General features: G+C 34.8%; 1 protein-coding gene across 1 annotated transcript in view; it reads left to right on the top strand.

Annotated features, from left to right (window-relative positions):
- Positions 1-24,250, top strand: part of SBF2 (SET binding factor 2) — a 288,299-nt gene that overhangs the window by 232,647 nt on the left and 31,402 nt on the right. Inside the window, exons 21-29 of the mRNA XM_075713224.1 lie at positions 122-195; positions 586-781; positions 1,980-2,107; positions 4,736-4,911; positions 5,866-6,011; positions 9,922-10,120; positions 12,204-12,400; positions 17,165-17,302; positions 18,506-18,601. Coding sequence (XP_075569339.1) covers positions 122-195; positions 586-781; positions 1,980-2,107; positions 4,736-4,911; positions 5,866-6,011; positions 9,922-10,120; positions 12,204-12,400; positions 17,165-17,302; positions 18,506-18,601 — 1,350 coding nt within the window. The remainder of the gene's footprint in view (positions 1-121; positions 196-585; positions 782-1,979; positions 2,108-4,735; positions 4,912-5,865; positions 6,012-9,921; positions 10,121-12,203; positions 12,401-17,164; positions 17,303-18,505; positions 18,602-24,250) is intronic.

A 24,250-nucleotide genomic window follows, 5' to 3' on the forward strand; every position in this document is an offset into this window, starting at 1 on the left:
TCAAATAATTATTCCCTTGATGTTTAAATTTGAGAATTTCGGAGTATCAGAGTTTTAATTAGATTGCAACCTTCTCTTTCATATTATGTGAGACTTCATTTATGGTACTACTGCTTTCCAGGCATTGTAGCAATGCACATAGAGACACTGGAGGCTGTCCATCGTGAGAGTAGGCGGCTTCCACCAATACAGAAGGCAAGTATTATGAAACATATTTGTATTCTTTACAAGTATTAGGACCATGCAATTTAGTCATCTTTTTTCCCCCCTCATAATATTAGGAGGAAACATCAAAACATTGAAAGCAAATTTCCACCAGTGATAAATAAAGTGCTTGGCTTTGGTCTCGTGAAATATGAACTTATGAAACTAGTAGAGCCAACCTTCTCATCATAAACAAGCTGTTGCATGCCCACTGTTTTTTGAGACCCATTTTTCTTAGTTGAGTCCAAACTCCATCTCCCTTCTTTGGACTCAGTCTCATAACAATTTTGTTTTGAAGCTTTTTAAGCCAGATATTATAACTAGACTGAGGTGTAACACTGGTATCGCCATTACACTTACACTTTCATTTATTTGCGTCAGCCCAAAATTCTACGACCAACTTTACTGCCAGGAGAAGAATTTGTTTGTGAAGGTCTCCGTGTGCTACTGGATCCTGATGGCAGAGAGGAAGCCACAGGAGGACTGCTTGGAGGTCCTCACATCCTCCCTGCTGAAGGAGCTTTGTTCCTTACCACTTACAGAATTATATTTAAAGGCACTCCTCATGATCAACTGGGTAAGAAAAATTAAACAGGGATAAATGTGGTCCTTCGGATAGGCAGGACTTTGAGCTGGCCTATCCACCTATTCAAGCATTAACATCAAAATGTATATACCTCACAATTTTTCATGTTGATCAGATAAGAATAATCTCTTAATGCAGGTTTTTATCACTAGATATGATAATGATTGATTTTGCATTTAACTTAACTAGAACGAATTTCTTCAGATGAGGCATAGGTGCCAAATGTTTGTTTATTCCTGCATATTGGTAGATATTTAGAGTGCTGTCTTCAGTAATTTATGTAATATAAAATCATAATATGTACTTGTATTAGAGGAAACTTCAGCAGACTGTCACATGGTATTATGGGCTTTTATGGACTACCTAAAGTTGGAGACAGAAAATAAGGACATTCCTGATCATACTTCCGTAATTTCCATAGTCTTCCTGTTTCGAATGGACAAAATGCTTTGTATCTTTATATCTCAGTTCCATCTGTAAAGTTGGTCTAATAATGCTGCTTTGCAGAGCAATGTTTGTAAGCTTCTTCACCACTAAGAGAGAACATATATACTGTGTAAGATCTGCAGCTTCCACTGCCCCTAGCCTTTCATTAAACAGGGGTTTTTTCAGCCACTGGAAGCGTGTTAAATGAAAAATATTCGTGAGTTAGTATTCTCCCTAAAATGATTATTAATAAATTAAGTATTCTTTTCAATATGTAATGGAAATAGCTCTTCTGAATGTTATATTTGCATATGTTGACATCTGCCATTTCTAAGCAGATTGTCATTCAGAAGTATAAATTTATTGTGTAAAGTTCATGGTCATATGTAAAGATACCAGTGTATATAATTCATTGTTTATAAGTTGTATAATGCAATATGAAATTTGAATAAGCTTGAAACTGTTTCTTCATCTGCTACCAACCTAGATTTTGGGGATGCGTTCCCATCGTGTAAAAAGACTCAGAAGGAAGGAGAGTATTTTTCTAATCATCCCAGCTGAAATTAAGGAGAAATTCAGATTACAAAAAATACTTTAGGAATTTACCAACTTTTCAAGTATTTTGCCTGAAATGAATTCTGTACCATTATTTTCATGTTGCTTTGTGCTTACTCATCGTATCTATTCAAAATACAAAGTGACCAAACCAGATCTGAATCTGTGATCTAATAAGTATCTGTAAATACAATTTTATGGTCCTCAGTTGGAGAGCAGACGGTGATCCGGAGCTTTCCTATTGCATCTGTTACAAAGGAGAAGAAGATCACTATACAGAACCAGCTGCAGCAGAGTATGCAGGAAGGACTGCAGATCACTTCAGCTACCTTTCAGGTAGAAGGAAGTTTTGTAAAAATTTAGGTGACAACACAGTCAGCTCAAAATACTTATGAGCAGCACTTTGTCCTGAGGAGTTCCGTTTTCTGCCCTGTAAAGTCAATAGAGAATACAGTCCTCTCATAGAAGCCCTGACGTTTCTTGGCCCAGTTGATATTTACAGAGGGTTACCATTTTCATATTTGATTTCTTTCACTCCTTTCCTCGCCTTTCTATTTTGGATCCAGTAAAGGGCTATTTGGGGTCCAAAATCTCTTAATTAAGAGTAAGTAGAGGCCTAGGCAGGCAAGTGGAAATATGCTTTCTCTCTCTTCCAGCTACATGGAATGAATATGGAAAAGCTATAAATACTGCTTTCTTCTCAAGACTTGGCACTTTACCAGCTTTCTGTAAAAATCCATGCACAAAGTCATGGTACATCTCACATGAAAGCTGTGCTTCCAGGAATCTTTAGGGTAGCCACCACTGGCCGGAACCAATGAGCCTCCATATGATTTGCACAGATCCTGGTAGTTTCCTGACTTCTGTACAGATCCTGGTAGTTTCCTGTCTGTAGGATCCCCCTCGGTGTGTTCAGCAGAAGCAGGTACTGCAGGGCGATTGACAGAAATGACTTCTAAGAATTAGGAATCATGAGGTCTCTGAAGGCTTCCCTCAATGTTTCTTCCTGGTGGTGATCTTAACTGTGGTCAAACCCTAAGAGATGGGAAGTTGAAGGCAAAGAATTTTATATCATGGACTGAAAGTAGACTGCAGTACTTGAGATATGAAATATTTTGTTGGGTTGACTGACTGTAGAAAGTATATTTTCATTGAGAAGAATAACTAACATTTGAAAACATAATAAAATACATCATCAGCATTTTACTGGTTCTTTACAATAATGGACATTATTTAGCTAATCATCCTTCAATATTTTATTCAAAAGCATAAGATTAGGAGTACAAGTGAGTAAAACAACCGAAAGAAAGTTGTTCTTGCGGACTTTCGAGAGGACTTCAGAATGACACTTATTTTCCAGAAATCTTTTTACCAGAATAGTTAGCGTGCTTCAACGATGTGCTAAATACAGACATAGCTCAGTGTTTTTAGTGCTGGATTCTGGTCAAACATCATCTTTGCTTTTGTTTAGCATAGTTTTGTATTAGGTTATGAGAAGAAAAACAATCAGCAAACAGTTTACTTTGTTCCCTTTGTAACAACTAGTCTCCAATACAGTATGAAATAGCCCCTCCTCTTTGTTTATTAATTATGACTTGCAGAAGGATTTGGCTGCAGTTATGCTATTTAATGTCTTTAAAACTTCAAATCAGTGTAACCCCTAAAGATTCAAGAGCTCTGTTCAAGGAGGTCCTAGAACAACAGAGTTATTAGTCATTTGGAAAGTATTTACAAAACAAGTGAAAAAAAGCAATGATGAAATCCACCTTCTAGATGGCAAACAAAAGACATTCAAAAGGTGTATAGGTATGCACTCAGAAATAAAGGTCTAGGATATTTCTTTGGTTTTGCACATTCTTAAAGTTCTTTTGGGCCCTTTTATGGATTCCCTATTTTTGCTCTTTTTTTTTTCTTTTTTCTTTTTTTTTCTTTTTTCTTTTCTTTTTTTTGCTTTTTTGCTTTTTTGCTTTTTTGCTTTTTTGCTTTTTTGCTTTTTTGCTTTTTTGCTTTTTTGCTTTTTTGCTTTTTTGCTTTTTTGCTTTTTTGCTTTTTTGCTTTTTCCTTTTTTCCTTTTTTCCTTTTTTCCTCTTTTTCCTTTTTTCCTTTTTTCCTTTTTTCCTTTTTTCCTTTTTTTTCCTTTTTTTTCCTTTTTTTCCTTTTTTTTCCTTTTTTTTTCCTTTTTTTTCCTTTTTTTTCCTTTTTTTTTTTCCTTTTTTTTTCCTTTTTTTTCCTTTTTTTTTCCTTTTTTTTCCTTTTTTTTCCTTTTTTCTTCTCCCCCCCCCCCCCAATTGCTAACTATCATTGTTTTGACTGAGGGTGATGGGATGGGTTCCCCCCCCCCGCCCCAAACCTTTCAAAAGGCATTTTAAGTGGGGTGGATGGATCAGTGTTCAATAGCATAAGGTTAGTTCCTTTTTAAGGATCAGATTTCACTATTACGTTTTTATGATCAGCCGTTTTCTATACTTTGCAAGGTGAGGCAAAAATTGGAATGACTAAGTAAAGGAAGTATAATGGTTGTGACGTATGAATGCTGAAATTATTGGTTTGATGAGAGTCTTTGAAGTGCGTTACCAACCTTAGTTCCCAGAATATGGGTAGAGCTGGCAGAGTGTTTCCAAGCTAAGCTGTCCCGTGTGACTAGTATTTGAACTGTTGTAGACATCTTAGTGCCAGCACTACTACTTGGATTTACCAAAATATTTTGTATTTGATATCATGAGAATTCCAGATGCTTAGTGAAAATACCTTAGTATTAGGACATAAATGTAAAAATTAAATAAAAAATTAATAAGCTGTGTAATATCCCTCAAAATCAATAAGATATATGTACGTATGTATTTTCCGATGGGCATAGTACTGCATAAGTATGGGAATTCTGCTAATACATTTTAGGATCTTTTGATTTCTTTAATTCTATAATTTTTTTTTCAGTTTCTAACATGTCATGTCTTTAATATGCAGTTAATTAAAGTAGCATTTGATGAAGAAGTAAGTCCTGAAGTGGTGGAAATATTTAAGAAACAGTTAATGAAGTTCCGTTATCCTCAATCTATCTTCAGCACTTTTGCATTTGCAGCTGGGCAAACAGCACCACAGATAATTTTACCAAAACAAAAAGAAAAGAACACTTCATTCCGGTATAGTCATTCTTCTTTTATTACTGATGTTCTTGTTTAGTATTAGTCAAATACATTGAACAATGACAGCTTTGCAGAAATGCAGATCATTCAAGCAGTTTTCAGGAAAGTCAAAATAACTGATAGCTGTTCTGCATCTTTTTATATTTACTGAATAAAAAGGTAGATTAATATGATATACATGTCAGTTTGGTATAAGAATATATTCTTTATCCAAATTTCTGTCTGCAGTAAATTTGAACAAGCATCTCATTACATTTTGAAACACAGCATGTAAGTAGCATCTTCAGCTGTGCAAACTATGCCAACATAAAAACCAAGTTTCTTGTGTATTAATTTATAGGTTAATAACGTAACGTGGGTTAGAATGAATTTTACCCTTCATACAGTTTGTACAGTTGTCCTAGTGTTTGTTAATCTAGAGTCTGAGCTTTGAGTCCTCTTTCTAAGTTTATCTTATACATTAATTTTTACTAGACTAGATGGATCATTAGTCTGTTCTAGAGTGATAGTTCCTGTGATTCTCTGTTGATTATTGCATTGTTGACACAGGAAAGTAGAACCCTAAGCTAGTCATAGAATCCTAAAACTTTAAGGTAATTTCTGTCTTTCCTGCCCTTACTTTGTCAGCTTTGTAGATTTATCACATTGCCAGCAAAATACAAATACCTAAAGAAAGGGGATGGCTGCTTATTCATTACTGTTACACATAACAGACACAGATTTATCTCAAAATAATAAAATTTGTGTTTAAAAATTAATATAGTGCCATAGTTTAACCAGGACATGTAGGAAGTCATTTTTCTGGAGTTTATAATTTTTGTTGTTATATTAAATGAAAAATTATGAAATACATTTTATTTGGGTGAGTGGGTTCATCATAAAAATCTGTACATGCTATCGGGGAGAATCATATGCATCTTTCTAAATATTTTTGTTGCTATGAATTTGTAGTACCTTCTCAAAAAGCATTGTGAAAGGAGCAAAACGTGCTGGGAAGATGACAATTGGACGCCAATATTTATTAAAGAAGAAGACAGGCACAATAGTGGAAGAAAGAGGGAATCGCCCAGGCTGGAATGAAGATGATGATATCTCTGGTAATAGTAAAACACTTTTTTCCATGTTGGTTGATAAGTCTCCTATTACACTTCCATTCCAATATATTGAATAAGTAGTATCTTCAAGAAGAAATTGCAGAGTCTTCCTAGACAGGAAAGAGAAAGGTTTCAAATATGTACATTTAGTAAGTGTTTTCTTTTGTGATGACGAGGCAAAAGAGGAAGTTGACTTCAGTGGTAAAGCAAAATAATAGATTATTATTTTTTAATTATCAAACTATTTGCATATAGTATCTTTTTATCATTTTTTACATCATCATAGTGTAGATGGAACAGCACAGAAGCATGCTGTAGCTTCCATTCATCTTTAGACATCATGACATCTGCAATTAGTCTATGATGAGAAAGCAGTAATTGGTGAGATTGAAGAAAGAGCAAATACTATGGGAGGCTTTTGCGGATGTGGAAGTGACAAATGATTTCTGAAAGCAGCAGAAGGCATCATTACTACTGAAAATATCATTTTTCCAAATTTTGGTTGAAAGGATTTGGGGACAGAAGGTAGAAAGTGATTTGGACACTTTGTATAGTTCATGTGATGGTGTGGAGTTTGACTTTCTTCCAAATACTTCTTTTCCTACCATGTGCTGCTGTCAGTATATCCTTATCTGGACCAGTGCTAATTTATAATAAACCACTAGAGGGAACCAGATTCTCCTGTACATAAACAGGTATTGTTTTGTCATACCATTCTTTCTTTTTTTGGGGGAAAAAAAAAAAAAGCATTTCACATAACAAGTGTTTATCAAACACTAATAATTTCTCCAAAACCTCAAACAAGCCAAATTTTCCTTTTGAATATTTGGTCAGTCAGCAAGGCAACTTATGTGACTTACGAGCAGATATATAAAAGTTATCTGAAGCAGGACTGTGTTATTGCAACTGTCTCTGTTCTCTCCAAAATGGAAGAAAGCCATTCCAGAAAAGCTAGAAAATATTGATTCTCTTCTTTCATTCCAGATAAAAGTGCTGGAAAAAAGGCAAAAAGAGAGGATTACAAAATACAGAATGTCTTTACAGTGCCGAAAAATTATGTTCTTAATTGAATTTCCAGCATCTTCCTTAAGTGCTGAGTTAGTATGCATTCTGATGTTGCAGATTCTTTGGGTCAGAAGCAATTCTGCAGGGTGTACCTGTGTGATTTTCGGGTGATTTTGCGTTCTTCTCCCAGAGGAACCAAGCACAATCATAGCTGTGTATTCGTACTTCTCTTGACGATGAAGAAATTTTAAGAGTTTTTGCATTGCTGATGTACAAAACAACTACATTCTTCTATGAGCACAGGTGTTACATAAACATTAGTGACAGTCACTTTTTTCCTCCCCTAACAAAAATATAAAAATATAAATTGTGAGGCTTCCTACCTGCTGCTTTCCAGATGTTTTGACTGGGAACATGTAAGGTGATCAGAGTCGGACAGTTTGCTTTTCTCTGCACTGACACTTCAGGTATAGTCAGCTGACAACAGTAGTAACTCTTTGCTTCAGACATAGTACAAAATAGCCATAGGAAATTTGCTATTTAATCATGGCATTTTCTTTTATGTTGACTGCTGTGAATTACTTTTGGTTTGCAAGTCTCAAAAACTGAAGTATAGGAAACTATGCAGCTATAACAACAATGAAGCAAACGGGAACTATCTGCAGCAGGTGATGCATTGTCTTAAATAAGAAATGTTAAAGATAGGGTTGGAAGGAACTTCAAGAGATCATCTACTCCATCTCTCTGCCCTAAGGCAAGATCAACATACTTAACCTGTTCCTCATAGGTGTTTACCTAACTTTTTCTTAGAAGCTTTCAAAGATGAAGGTTCCACAACTCTAGGCAATTTGTACTAATGCTTTAACCATCCTTTAATGCTGGAGAAAAACAAACAACTTTGACATTCAGGCCTAAACAATTCCTTGCCACGATTTAAAGCCTTCACTTCTTATTCTGCCACCATATACATATAGAAGAGATGATTCCCTTCATTCTGATTGCAGTGCGTAATGTATTTATGGACTATTGTAATATTTCTCCTCTCTGTTCTTTTCTTGATATTAACTGTCTGCAGTTCTTTCAGTTGTTTATTAGTCTTGATAGACTTCTGATCATCTTCACTGCTCCTTTCTCAGTCCTCTGTAGCTGGTCCACATGTAACTTGCAATGTGATTTCCAAAACTGGGTACAGTACTCTAGTTATTAGTTGTTGCTAATGAACACCTAATTTCCCTCCAATTCCTCCCCATCTTTTTATTTTCAGAGTTTAGAAACTCAATGCTACTAAAATCTGTTTCCTATAGGTGATCATACTGGTGTGTTCCATAAAATAGGAGACTGTAAAACTCACTTTTACAAACAGTCATATCTCAACAACAGTAAAATAGAGGGATTATTCCTCTTCTTTTCAAAATCAAATTAAAAAAAAAAAATTAAAGTTGAGACAGCAAAACATCTCTTCAGATTAAGGGCACTGATATGAGCTCTTATAATCTCTAGCTCTTTATGCACAGGAAAATGCTTTGCAAATGCTGGTCACCAATGTGCCTGTTTTCATGAGAGAAAAACACATTTAGAAAAAAAATATTTCAAAAAATGCACCCTCATCTTATCTAAGTCAGTTATAGCTTTCCATTCAAAACTGTTAAATACCAAGTTTCTGTATGCCTCAAAATAAAATTATTTCTAAAACTCATTTAATTTGTTTCTCATTAGTGCACTTTATACTTGTAAATGTTTTGTAACTTCTTTCTTACCATGACAAATATGAAAACACAGAAAAAAGAGGTGATATCCACAGCGTTAAACTCTTTATTATTTAGGTCAATAGAGAATTGTTGGTTTTGTTTGATGAGCTCAGGGGCAGTAAAATTATTCATTTAGCTTTTATGCTAAGATACACGCAAAAAAAGGTACATGGGTTCTACTCCTGAAATTCTGAATGTTGTGTACTGCCAATAAAATTTTAATTGTGTCATAATTTTTATTTTGAAAAATAATTTTAATTTCCAGTTTTATAAAGTCCTGTTTTAAATTTAAATCCTTACATACTTTTCAGTGCCTCATTCATGAAGAAATACTTCCCCTCATACGCACATATTTCAATTCTTGAGGTGGTAGCAAGTAACTGATACATGCTGTGAACAGTAAAACTGCTTTCAGAAAAAAAATATTTGGAAATAGTTGGAAGTGTCAATAACAGGCAGGTGGCAGGTTTTGTACAAAGACCTTGCTTGACTTGAATTTCAGCGTAGTCTGAACTTGTGACATGGTTTTTATCTCTCATGGTTAAAGGTTTTTCTGCTTTGGAAAGTGTAGCTGACGTGCACTGCTGAAGAAAGCTGCTGTTTGACATTGAAACTGAGGCATTAAGAAACAAACAGTCATCTGTTGTGAAATTATGACACAGAAACATTTTTTTATATGAACCAAGCCTTAAAAAGATTGTTACATGTTCTGAAGATAGCTTAAAAGAATTGCGAGGTCCATTTTATCTTGGATGTTTATTGAATTTATGTGCACATTTTTCGTTATTCTGTCTTGTGTACATCTTTTTATAGCAGTTGTGAGTTTAGCAGGTCTTCATAAACTGTTGAAAGAAAGATTATCTGCCTTCGGTTCAGTTCAAACGAATATATGAGATAGCTTTTTCCAGGATTTTAGTAAGAGGGTTGTCAGCCATGCCAGTCACAAGTGCAGTAGGTAACTGTGATATATTCAGGTTTCCTCACTGAAGTATTATTTTATTGCTTATAATTTCTATAAACTGTGGTTTGTATATATGAGTTCTTGTCATTTGTCACTGACAGTAAGACAAACTAATATTTTGTTCAGAAGAAAATAGCATCATTTTCTGTGTAACTGCTGGCCTCCCCAATAGCAAACTCTTAAAGATTTTTAACTTTAGTTTCAGATGACAGTGAGCTGCATACAAGTGGTACCCTAAAAGCATCAGAAAAATCAACAATGGAGCAATTAGTAGAAAGAGCCTGTTTCAGAGACTATCAACGTTTGGGACTAGGGACCATCAGTAGTAACTCTTCTCGCTCGAAAACGGAATACTTAAGAATAACTGCACTGAACAGGATGTATTCACTTTGCAGGAGGTGAGTTCACCAATTCAGTCAAGTAGTTGAAAATAAACATCACATAACACACATACCACATGATGTATCCATTTAAGCAACTTATTCTGAGAAGATTTCTGTCTACAGTAGCCGTGTTCAACCAGTGACCTTGAAGTTATTTGTATTCCGCTCAGAGATTTGTCTTCTGGTGGCTGCGTATGTATTCATCAGATTCAGAAAGAGTGCCAGCAATGGTAGCCAGAAGTAAGCTTTCAGAACTGCCCCACAAGCTCTGTCTGACAATGCAAGTCTCCCTTCCTAGGTTCTTTCTATAGCCTACGGAAAGAGAGTGCCCCTGGGGCTTTTGGAGGAAACTAACCTAGATACTCTGAATTGCCTTTTGAAGGAGTTTCTCTCTCTTGGCTTTCTACACTGATGTCTAAATCATTAGGATATTTTTCAGCCTTCTGACTTAGCCAATAGTGTTACCTGGCAGAACTCGCTTTCTCGGTACAGTTTCTGTAACTTGCTGTGTTGCTAGTGGAAATTGTATATGTGAAATACTTGCATATAAAATCTATTGTGTTCCTAAATAAAAAAGCAAGCCTCAGAAATAGTTATACGTAACTACTTTTTTCAAATTAAAAACATGTTTTAAAATCTAATTCATGAAGTTATCTACACTACGTGAAAAGTTTGTCATGCTGAAAGTCACAGGCTGTGTTTTAACACATGAATGTTACCAACTCATTTTTGGTTGTGAAGGCTGATGTAGTTTGCTACCACTGCCCACAAAAATTCTTTTTAATACAAAAGCGTATCTGCATGAGTCATATCAGAAAGGCATTTGCATTCTCTGAAGCCAGTTTTGGGTAGTCATTGCTTTCATTATGGACAAAGAAATTGCCAGTTCTTAATGGAAGAAGAGCACACAAGAATATATTAGATCCTTTCTTGTTTTCTGACTTATCTAGAGTAACAGACTAATAACTGGTTTTGTTCAATCACCATTGAGTACCGTGCAGATGAAGGCATTAAATCTGTACATTTTTGTTATGTTTTGAACATTATGCAGACAACTCTTTCTTCCCCTAAAACCTCCAGTTTTTAATATTCTATAGGATTTTTTGGAAAAGATAATAAATATCTGATCTGAGCAGATTACAAATCTCAGGATATAAATACTTATCTAGTGCCATATTAGTTTGGTTATTGTGCTTTAAGAAGTAGACTGTAAATATTATGTACATTGATTTTGTATAAGGGCAGTTTAATAAACATCAAAGAACCGAATTTACAGGAACAGTGTATATTGTAGACGAACAAAGTTGTTTAGTAAGCACTAACATTTGCCTGCTTGTCATCTTAGTTTCTTCTTAACATATGAAATCGGCACTTAAATTGAATATTTTTTTGGAGGAGATAGAAGATAGGTTTTCATATTGCTTGAATCCTTCTTTTGCTAACGTGAACACAACTACCATCTTGCTGGACTTTCTATTTTTAAAGCTATTGTATTAGTGAATTTCCTAATCGCTCAATGTACTGTAGTGTTTTAAAAAGTACACCAAAATGCAGTTTCAAATACACTGTTCAAAGGAATCTGTCTGTAAAATTTAAATGTATTTTGACATAAACCAAAACCTATTGTTTTAGTTGTCATACTTCAGGCAATCTAACATTCTTTGCTTTCATTTCTCATATTTTATATACAAGGGTCAAAACAAAACTACTGCACCATTTGCATGCCTCAAAATTCTGTTTTCTGTCATGCTTAAAAATATGGCTTCGTTATAGTGACAGATAAGAGATATACTAAGAAGAAAAACATTACCAAATAAAGTATATCCTTAAATGGAAAGAGAGTAGTAGTGATAGTCTTACAAATTTTTCATAATTAAAGTTGGTTTTAAAATGCAGTTTTCTTTACAAATCAATGTACTTGCTAAGATTGGACTCAAAATGAGAGTTACTAAATAAAAAATAAGTCTAATGAGGTGTATTTTCATTAAGATCTAGATGTATATTCAGCTTGTAATTTTAAGAATTTTTTTTCCTTGTTTAAAATTTTGAAAGCAGTATTAATTGCTGTTCAATTTTTTTCCCCTTTTTGTCAATACAGTTATCCTGGGCTTCTGGTAATACCTCAATCTGTTCAAGACAGCAGTCTGCAGAGAGTTGCCCGCTGTTACCGTCACAATCGCCTACCAGTTGTCTGTTGGAAGAACACTAAAAACAGTACTCTTCTGCTTAGATCTGGGGGCTTTCATGGAAAAGGTGTTGTTGGCCTCTTCAAATCCCAAAACACACATACCACAGGTGAGTTGGTGCAGCTAGGCTTTCTGTATAAGTAATTTTATCTAGAAATACTTATTTTTCTAGAGGAAATCAGTGATACAATTGAATCAAAAGTCTCAGGATATGAATGGTTGGTTATCTGATATTATATTAGTTCAGTTTAATTACTATATGTCAAGAAGCAGATCCTGAATGGTGTGAAAGTGGTTCAAAAAATGTCAATGAATAATTCTAAAGGAGATTATATGCATACCAAAAGTCTTCAGTAAAATCTGGCATCTGCCAAATGCAATGCAAACTCCCCCTGTTTCCCTGAAATTATCTTTTTGCTTTGCACTGGGTTATGTAATGAGTGTATGTTGTCCCTTTTAATAGAGAATGATATAAAACATTAGCGAGATCATTATCCATTGGATTCTCTCATGCTTTTCAATTTAATATTAGTTTAACTTTTATCTTTCTTTTATAAAGTATAGACCTGAAAGATTCTAGTTGGGGTCTTTGCGTTAAGTAAATCTCTTCCTTTGTGTGATCAAGATTGGACCAGCATAAGATTTGTCAGAATTGTTGATTGTTTCAGAAGAGTATAGCATATGAGGGCAACATTAATTTTGGAATTTGGAAAGAATTTGGAAAGAACATTAGCTGACTTTCATCATTCACAGGCAGTGTTTAGGATTCTTATTGTGACTGCCTGGATTTCCATCTCTTATGCTGATAGCTTATTCGGAGTTAATTTCATGCCAAGAGTGAATTTGGTATATTGCTGAAGAAAAGTCAGTATTCTCTTTAATCAAACTGATAGTTGCTTAGAAATTATTCTAGAATTAGGGCATGATTCTTCTTTTTTGAGAAAAAGAAAATGTGAGGTAGAATTAGAATACCAGGAACTCATTAAGGTAGCAAAGAAATTCCTCAGTCCTGTTTATGTTTGCGTTTCACCCCAATAATGACTAAAACGCAATTAAAGGGTTTGGCTTTACTGAATAGTTTGTTCTATAGAATTTTTCAAAACCTATAACAAGCATACTGTGCAAATATGTGCAAGTTGCTTAAAAGTAGTTTGAAGATTACATGATTTAAATATTTTCTGCATAGTCCTCCTGAATTTTTCCTTCACAGAGTATGTTTAAGAAAACCACAATTTTATTACTTAGAAAGAACAGTTTATATAAGACAAAATATTTAGCTATATGAGGTTTTGTGTATATCAGATTCTCCTTTAACATCTCACAATTTCAGAGATCTTCATTTTTTTACATCAGACAGTGTCTGGACTGGCTATTAACACTAATTTGTGAATCAGTAATTATCTGCTGAATATTCACTGCTATAGCATTGATTCAGTGTGTCTCTTCAGTGTTTTGTGGGGGTATTTTTTAGTTCAAGTGATGAGCAAGGTAATGAATTGAGTTTTATATAATGCATTTTTGTTGAAAAGATTCATAAAATGAATCAGTGAAGTACTACCGATAGTTAACATAGCAGCTGCCAAAGCTGTGACCTACACCAGTTGTTCCACAGGTTTATGGTGTGAATCCTAAGCCTGGTAAGTCAAATGTTAGTCTTATAAACTGATTTAATACTGATTGTCTTAGCTGAAATAGTGTCCAGGCATCTTTAACCTGGTATAAATAGAATAAATTGGAAAAAATCTGCAGGAATAGTCTGCAAATCATATAAAGACAAACACTTTCATGTTTCCTGTAGTACCTATAATTTCTATGTGCATAGGAGTGTGAGAGCCTTCCAAAACAAGATCTTCGAAGCCTGACCCATTAAATACATTTCCTGTGTGTAATCTCATTGCTTTTGTAGGTGGTTTCTTTTTTTAATTTTGTGTAGTCTTTTATATTGCCATTGTCGTTGCCATAGTTCCAGCAGTATATTAGGCAATACATAATCTGATTGACAAGAACTGTGTCTGTCAGACATCAGCTTCTGGAGTTACTGTTTCTTTTAAAATGTGAAGAAAACGGAGACTCTCCTCAGGAAGGTACTGCAAGGGAAATGAAAAATATTTATAGGATATTTGTTTTATTCATAATGAAGTTGAAGCTTGGTGAAACAAAACTTTTGAAGAAACTGATCAATAAAGATAGTTATACACAGGTGCATGTATTTGCCTCAGTAGGAGTTGTGTACAATGAAGGAAAGTCTATATTGAAAAACGCGTTGTGGTGCAAACTGGGAGGACAAAGGTAATCTTAAGTTAAATTCAAGTTGACAGATACATACCTTCCTAAGCAGAGATTTCACAGGAGTAGATTTTTATTCGGTGGTTCTGGATTGATACACAGAAACAAAGAGGACCTGTTGTAAGATAAAGATGGAGCAACCTGAAACGAGGCATACAGAGCACATATTAGCAGCTGAGGCAATCTTAGTGCATTACTAAGCAATGCATTTCTTTCCTGGGATTTATAAAATTGCTACCGGGATCTCCATTCCAATCTTTTGTTTAAATCTGTGCTGTTGTGATGACCTTCATGTATGTACAACACTTAAAAGATCAGTCATTTTACAGAAAACCCTGTTTACCTGTGCAGGTAAGGGATTCATGCTTTGAGTCACCGGTAGTCTTTCATCCCTTTGTACTGCTGTTAAGCACTGTGTGAGGGAATGATTGGGGGTAAGGATGAAGGGCAAATTTTCCATCTATAATCTTTCACAAGAACATTATTGCCCTCAATCTTCAATTCAGGTATCTGCCCAGTTCAATAACAGACTTTCATACAAGTCAAGCTGTTCATCCCTTGAGTCTCTTTCCTAAAACACACACTACACTCTTCACAAAACAAAACTTCGTAAGTGCAATTGGTAAGGACATTATCCTTTCTTTTAGACATTTCATTTCCTTTCATTTAACTAAATTGTTAAGACCTAAATTGACTTTTTGTGGCATCACTTCAAGGACTAGGAGACCCAGAGATTATTCAAGATTTCAGGATGTGTAAACCCTGCTTCAGAGTTGAAGAGAAAATAACGTTTTTCTTCAGGCTTGTTCCACTTCGTCAGCCAGAAACAGCATGATGTTTCCTGCAAGTACATTTTCTAATCACTTCCTAATTGTACTTCCAATTCAGACACTAATTTTAACAGGGCTATTTAGATACTAATTTTATCAGGTCTATCTTGAAATTTCTTTTGCCACCTCCAGCTAATTAGGTTACCATCTATTAGTCTCCAGCGTAGAATCTGATTGGATCAGCACTGGAGAAAACTATTTATAAATTACCATTGTGGTTTGTCAAAATGTGCTCGATCAAATTCTTTGACTCTCTCTCTTCATCTCTTATTCTAAACCTTGGCTCTTCTGGTCAAGATACAAATCCTGGTTTAAGCAGCTATGACATTTTTGTCCTATTGTGAGTCCAGAGGTGGCTGCAATAAACTGGAATTCAAAAAATTTTGTTTGGCATTTGAAAAAAATCTGACTCATTGAGACTGGACACTTTTTTGTGTATGGCCCAGGACCTGACCTTCATCTCCTTCCCTTCCTTTAAATCCTTGCACCTGGACACAAATGGGTGGAGTTTTTCTGGTTAAGATTTTATTTTTTTTTTAATTATTATTTTGGCCTTTTCTTTTTCCTTGATTCTGTTTTTTGTTATTGGTTTCTTAACTTTTTCAAATCTTAAGATTGTCTTAAGTGGACTGTCTAACTTCAGTACTTTCTCAGAGCATCATACCTTCTCATCTTGCCTTTTTTTAATACCTCCACTGTTTTTAAAAGATGTCTGTTTCCTCTCTGGCTTTGCGTTCATCCAGTCTTTTGCAGCCACTTCTCTCTCTCTCTGAAATGGTCTCCAGCAACTTAAGCAACATCAGTAACAGTTGGAAAATGATTCTGTTTCTGAGACATGTAGAGTAGTCATCTGAAACTACATGCACCTAAAGGATTATTCAGAGGTTTTCAGAGAAGGAACTGTGGTTCTCAGAACAGTGCAGCCTCCCCTCCTGCAAGTTACCTAAGCATGTGGGAAGACACTTCCTCAAGTTACCTACTGGTGAAGGAGCAGGTGGACTGTCACTAGGGAACAGGAAAGTTACTTTTCATAAGTGGAGATCCCTTGATGTGTGTTATCCAGGTGTGCATGCACTGTCCATCCTCTTTCCTTCTCTTCTTTATTCCATTAAAAAGGCCAGATTCTGGGAGTAGGGTACCTGAAGGACATGTAGATTGTGTCCACTGATGTCTCTAAATGCAGCAGAGTGCATGAACACTGGTGTCTTTTGATATATGTATACTTTCAGTAAATGGGCAGTGTATCTCAAGGAACCTCCAGTTATAGGTAAGTAACCTTCCTTTACTGGAATGAGGAAGAAGCTGGTCGAGTATGGGTTTAACTTACTTTGTTAAAGACGAAGTTCTATCTATTCTCTATGGATTTTTTTAAAAGGTTGAAATTTGCTGACAAGTAGCACAAATTTAGAAATGTTACTTTTTATTCTGAGAATGAAGGGAAAACTACATCATCTCCATTCTGTTTGTATTGATCACTGGCTAATGATGAATGTTCTGAGTAGTAACCATGGGGTTAACAGACTCTTTCAGAAGTTTAGCTCTGTGGAGTGGAATGCAAGAGAACATTGCTGGGTGCTGCTCTGCAGCCAGGTGATGAACATCTGAGCATTCTTTATCATCAAAGGAGTGACATTTTGAACTTTTGACAGACAAACCATGACATTTTCAGTGTTCTACTTTACATAGTAAGCTTTTATTTTGCTATTCTTTGTATTTATAAATGTACTTGTATTTTAATGTATTCCATGTGACTCTAGCTCCTGCTTCTTTAGAATCTTCAAGCAGTATAGAACAGGAAAAATACCTACAAGCCTTACTGAATGTGATATCCGTCCACTGCAAAATGAACGGCAGTAATACTCTCACTGTTAGACCAACAATTGCTCTGTCTCCAGGTAAAATTGGTTTATATAGTGCTTTTCTATGGTTAAGTTGAAAAGTGAGTTTTCTCTGATTTGGTGATAGTTCAAGTTGTCCCATATGAATTCTGTTGTTCCTTTATTGTTGCACTTTCCAGATAGATTATTCACTCTTAGTTTCAGTGAATTTTTTTTTCCATATGTAAAGGATGGTTATAATCTTTCCCAAAATATTTTAATATTAATATAAGTATTGTTTATATTAATTCTTATTAATGTTAATATAAGTATTCTTAATCTGACAGTAAACAATTATCCACCTGTGGGTCATAGTTTTTGATGAAATTCACTTGACTATGATGGGCCAATCTTGAGGCATTAGTAATTTATTACAGTTCTGGAACAAATTATAAAATAAACTTCCCCAGAGTATCAAAATGCCAAATCTTTCCAGGTTTGGGGTTTTTTTAATATCAAATGCAACAATTACATTATATAACAGAATCAGAAGCAAAGATCCACTTTAAAGTCTTTTATAACAAATTAAGCCTGTTGAAAACTCTATTGAATAAGACTGCCAGATTTAAGAGAATGAAAAATACTACTCTATTTCATATAATGAGAAAATATGAGATTGCAAGCTCAGATTCTATATGAACAGATGAACTATTTAGCTACAGCAGCAATGCAAGGTATATAGGCATTTTCATGTGCGTTACATACTCATAATGGACTTTTAACATCAGTTCCAAGTAGAGCTTTACTTGCAGTGAAAACTCTTTCAAAATACAATATTTGAGTTATGCATATGTGGAACCATGAAGAAATGAATCCATGTTTTATTTCAGCTATTTTGTGATGTTAAGGTTTATGTGAAGGTAACCCCAATGTCTCAGAAAGAGGAGTGCGTGACTTGAAATTGTGTCTGTCTTGTCTTATTCAGTTCGTGGTAATTGGCCTAATATAGCCAAACAGTGGCTTTTCTTGCAAAATAACACCATTTCCAAAGTGTGCGTGTTTTGCTTCATTTGTTATAAAATATGTTGATTGCTTAGCTGTATCTAACATCTCCATACTGTTGCCAATCTATACATGTCTTAAAAAATAAAGCTGAAGTACAAAATTGGCAAGAATTAGCCGTATTGTATGGAAAAGGGCATTTTTATCAGTTATGTTAAGTGTTAGTCTGAGTAATGCTGTAGTTTTTTAATCTTCTATTCTTTTTTTGGCCAACTTTAGGCACTGAAAGGAGGGCTTCAAGAATGTCTACTGTGTTTAAGCAGGTAGTGCCAGGACATTTGGATGTAAATCTATCCAATAGCTTTGCTCGAGGAGGTTAGTAGACTAGCTCAAAGCCTATTATTTGAAATAATAAATGATAACAAAATGTTAGTGAAATAAAAATAATTACACTGCTTACAGATTCATTACTCTGTGAAACAACAAAATAGAAATTGCAGATTAGCCTCAGTCTGTAACATTATTTAAGTATCTAATTTCTGTTTAAGTCCTTTACTTACCACTGAAATAAAGCTTGTTTCATGTTGGAAATTAGTGGAAAATTAAGCACTCAATTAGGAATTACATTTCTAAATACTTTGTGATTCATCCATATTTTTAATTTGACTAAAATGTATGGCCTGAATATGCATATTTTATGTTAGGACTGAATGCACTTTAGAATCTCGAATTACAGATTATTCCAGCATTTGGCTGAAGATTAGCTGATGCTTCATAAAGTTACAGATAATCTATCTGAATAATTTTACTCTAGATAAAGGAGGGAGTTACGTGGCCAGGCTGTAATAAGTAGGGAGATACAGTGCGTTCTTGCGAAATAGTTGTTCTTAGGTACAAGGGCTCATCAGCGTCATTTCTACAAAAAGCTTTCATGCTTGAAGTGGATTCCAACTACTTATACTCTTCTAGTCTGATGAAATTGTTATGATTCTTTATGTGCAAAACATGCATGAATTAGTGCATCAAATTCCTTAAATACTATTTTTAGGATAGGCATGAATCTGTTTTCCAGAAGGGTGCATTTTATATTTCCTTTATTGCCTTTTAGCCCTGAAGGCTGCTCTTACAGTTATATCTGAGCATCTAAAAGTTGCTTTTCTTCCTTTTTGACTCCTTCCAGCTTTGTGAGCAGTGCAGTAACCATCTTACAGCAAATGCAGCTCATATTTTGAGAGGTGGGAGTGAGAAAGGCCGTAAGATACCTCATCAAAAATGAATTAGGCATACTTTGACCTGCTGAGGTCCATTCAACCTAAATTGTTGTGCGATAGAATAACTGTAGCTTCATATGGGGAAGAATAAACCAATTTTGTAGAGAAAAACCTTAAAAAGAGATGGGTGGGACTAGAGAAATGAAGGAAGGAAGAAGGCTTGAGGGAGGGAGAAAGGAAAGAAGAAAGGAAAATACTGAGAGCTGTGCAGAGAAGTTATGTGAGAATTGTAGCAGAAGGGAAGAGAGGAAGGGAAGTTAAATGGTGATCACCAAAGAATGGAAAATTCTGTGCGTTTTCATTAATCACAGTATATGCATACTTCATATCTAAAAGTTCTGTTTATGCTCTCTGCTCACTGTCTTTTTATCATAGTACATGGAGGTGAAAAAAAATAGTGATTTTAATTGGATAAGTAAAATGGCTAGGGACCTAAGAGTACAGGAGTTAATAGTATCTGGAATTGTTAGATAAATTGGTGGCTGTGCCCAGCTTGACTTTGTGCTGAAATGGTGAAAATGGTGGGTAGCTGGCAGCAGGCATTTGGTTCTATTCCATCGTCTTGTGTTGGGACAAAAGTGCCAACAGTAAAGTGGTGCTGTGGGGCAGTGAAGGTGCTCCAGATACATAAGAGAAAGCTTGCTGGTTGACTGTATGGAAGTTGTCTTTTGAAGATAAAAGGATTACTGAAATAACTATTGCTGGTTTCTGGGGTTAGAGTTTGTGGTAAGTGTGATAGGATGAGTTTGTTGCTACTCAGTGAAGAAAAAAGGAGTCTCAAGGCAGTATTAGGTCACAGACGTGTTATGCTGTTGGACATTGAAGTCTCTTGGCTAAATTTCAGCAGTAATCAGGAAGAGGGCAGAGAAGTTATCTTGTGTCTTGCTGGATTGATGCCACACCTGCTGTATATGTCTGAAAGGTGTAATTACAGCCCAGTATCTGCAGTCTATTCACAGTTCAGCAGGATACATGAGGACTTTGCTGAAACGTAAGAATGTTTGACAAGTACAGTGGGAGCCCTGGTGAAGGTGAGAAGTTGACAGGGTAAGAGAGAACAGGGAAAGGGAATATATCCCTGTAGAGAAGTAAACACCAGGGTTTTTAGATTAGCTAACGGAATTCTTTTAGAAGAAACTCTAATAAAACACACAAAGTATATAGAATCTCTAAAATTGTTGCTCTCAAATAAGTTGATTCACATGATTTATTATTGCAAAGTTTTTTACTACTTTTTCACAGCTACCTATATTTTATATGTGAAGTAGTGTCACAAGACTGTATGCAGGACCAAAAATACAGGTTTTTGGTCAGCTGAAAAAAAAAGACTTATTTTATGCAGGCAGTGTAAAAATGGTGATTTCTCTCTCCTTCATATTCCTAAGATTAACTCAAAAAGCAAACAAAGAAAAAGAAAAAAAAAAAAAGGCAATGGGGTTAGCTAGTTACTTTATCATAGCAAGCAGCTATGGATTATGCACTACACTGTACGAAGTACAATAGCTGTATTTTTGTGGTTTTGATTCTGGATCCCTCTTTCTTTCCTTGTTTTTATTCTCACACGTACCAGGCCTCAAAAGCCAGGTTCAGCTATGATACACCAATTGAAAATCACGATTTCTATTTTTTGTGCCAGACTATGTATTTTTAATACACATCCATTTAAAATCTAAGTTCAAAAAGATGTAACAGTGCTTGAATAGTATTTCTCATTTTTAAAAATCATCATTATTCTGCATATTTATCAATTGTCCTGAATATTTGTGTCCGCACTAGGCACGGTTTTTTACTTTATCTGGAACATTGTAACAAATTAGTTGCCTAAAGCCCAGTTAAGTTGTTTCTGATCTGAAATATTTGGCCAAATACTTATATTTCATAATAGGTTTTCATTCTTGTACCTTTGTTTTTGGCAATAGCTTTGTTGATACCTTTCATAAGAATTGTAAGTTCACTCAAAATACATACCTTTTCTTCTTATATTACTTTGTAAGTATAGTGTGGTTCTACAGAACAGCACTTCTTACCTGGCATTGTTGTGTAATTTAGTAGAATAAATGCTTTCTCAGTCTGATTTTCTGCTGTTGGAAAAATACTAGGATATTTATAATTAATAAATACAGACTCAATTCAGACATTTATTTTAAAAACAGGAGTCTTTAATACTTTGAGTATGTTTTAACAGAATATTTGTATTAAAAGAAGTTGCTTACGTTGATGTGGGTTTTGAGCCAAAAAATACACCCTCTGATAAGCATATAAGGCTCCCACTGAAAATGAGAATTTTTGCATGGGGGGAGGAAATCTCTTTGTGTGATATGTAGTACATGTTTTCTAAATTATATACTTTTACACAGTCCTTTAAGAATCTTTGTAGGTGTATAGAACTAACATCTTGCATTCTGATTTGATTTTGAGGTCCATCAAATTATGTACTTAAAATAGACTAAAACAGTTTTTAAAAAAAGCACTAAGGTTTGGGATTTTTAATTAAGCTAACTTTCAGCTGGCTAGAAGCTTTCAATAAAGTATTCAGCAGAATGATTTAATCATTACATTTCCTTTGGTATTATAATTATGGAAAAACACATGATGGCTGTGCTACATGTTTGAAACTATTGCAGTGACAATGAAAATTACGCCTTTTTGATAAATGGGTACTTCCTTCCCATTTTATATTGGTTTTCTAGCTTGATTGATGTTTTGTCTTGTGATGACTAAAATTTGTGCTGTCTGATAAAACATGTACTATAAAGAAATTCAATATATACTAGATCTCTGGAAATTAATAAGTAACCCTTTTCTTTTCCCCGGCAATGTGTCTCGCTGCAATGTGCATTCCATTCCTCCTTCTTCTGTCTTAACTGTTATCTACCAGTGCTTGGGTACAGAGATAAATGTTTCACTCATTCAAATTCCAAATCAGCAACTAAGGGAAGAGTCCATCAAGGTACTGTATTCTGTGTCCTGAAAGCACATTCTTTTCTACCATCTCCATAACTACTGCAGTGTCTTAATATGTGCTAAAGTGGTACTGACAGAAAGCCTTCATTCTGTATTAACAAAATTTTGGTTTTTTTAGTTCACTGTTGTGGTTTTGTTTTGGCTTGGGTTTTTTTGGCCATTGAATGTGTGATGCAGTGCAGTGATTAGCCACACACTTCACCATGTTATTCTTTAATAATATTATGATCTAATGCGGAGTGATATGTAGAAAATTTGCGGTGTGAAAATTTTAAATAGCAGAAAATTAATTCTACAAAAGAGCATTTAGTACTCCTACTGCTTTAGTAAAATAGCTAAGACATACTGTTACCTAGTCAATGAACTTTCTTTCCAAAATTAACGTTAGTGAACAGGGAAAAATTGATTTCTGTCAAATTAAAAAGTCATAATAATACAATATATGCCAAATAATGAAAGCTAGATACTGCTGACAAAAAATAAGGCAAAAAATACTTCGCAAAATTAGAATAGAAATATAATAGAAATATAATTGTGTCTTGTAATCACTGTTATCCATCACTGGTAAACATGTTCATCTGCATGTATTTGTAGCCAGTTTTGTTGCTTTTGATGTCCTACAGGCACTAATGATGGCCTGCATTTGTAAAATGTTAGAAAGTGTGACTGTGCATTTTTGTATATATCATCTTTGGGGACAGTTGTCTGTGTTGGAGCTAGCATTTTTTTCGTACCAAATGAGCAAGAAATTATTTCCTTATTAAATACTTGCTGTGATTTCTGCTTGCTAAGGTCTTTATTATTTCATCTGTTCAGATGTGGAACAGAAGTTTATACTAAACATACTACTTTATTATGTGAGGTATTTTACAAAACTGACTCTCTTTGAAATGGAGACTGTTTAGCACTGTTACCAATTCATAAGTTCCTAGCCAACCATTGTCAGTTACTCCTATTCGTTTGCTCACATCTAAGACTAGCAGCCAGACAGGCAGACAAGCTAAACTGTACAGACAAGTCCCTGTTGAGGATTACTGTACAGAATTATTCTTTAATAGAAACATAATCCTGCTTCTGAAAAAAAGAATAAAATTATTTTGCTGGTTGAGCTATCTCAGTGGAATTTTACTGTTAGCTGCAGCTTTTGTCTCTGATGCAAGAAATGTTAACTATGCATATTATTGGATTTTACTGAAAGGGTTGGAGGGTTTTTTTGGTACTGTATATCCAAATTGCTACTACTACGAGGTATTTCTGGTGCCTCTTTTGGATATCGTGCTTCACAGATTTATGGACAAGAGTCTCTTCTGATAATCTGATTTACTGCATATTGGGTTAAAGAATTTCACGCTGCCATTTGAATGCCAAATTTAGTATACTTTAAGGCATTTGATTTTCAAGTAGCGCTATTTATATTCTGAAAATCAAGTACCTTTCACATACCTCACATTGGACACACAAAAACAGTCTCAAAAAATCATTGTTATTAACTAAGGCACAAGAAACAGAAAAATATTTACTACTTGTCTTTCCTTCTGCTGGTGCTAAATAGGCCTTGGCAGTCTGGTTTATCACTGCTTTATCTTATGTTGAAATCACAGAACATACTTAAGCACGATCAGATCAGAGAATGTCTGTGTGCTGTAGGAATTCCCTCCTCTGGAAATGACAGTATAGCTGCATCAGCAAGGCACAATATGCAAACTAAAAATGCTGTTGAGAGGCAGAGGTTATTAGGTTGGTATGATGCCATTCAAATATTGCTGTGCTGCTTTCAGATGCAAGTCCA

The sequence above is a fragment of the Pelecanus crispus genome, chromosome 6 (genome assembly GCF_030463565.1).
Source record: "Pelecanus crispus isolate bPelCri1 chromosome 6, bPelCri1.pri, whole genome shotgun sequence".
Classification (NCBI taxonomy): domain Eukaryota; kingdom Metazoa; phylum Chordata; class Aves; order Pelecaniformes; family Pelecanidae; genus Pelecanus; species Pelecanus crispus.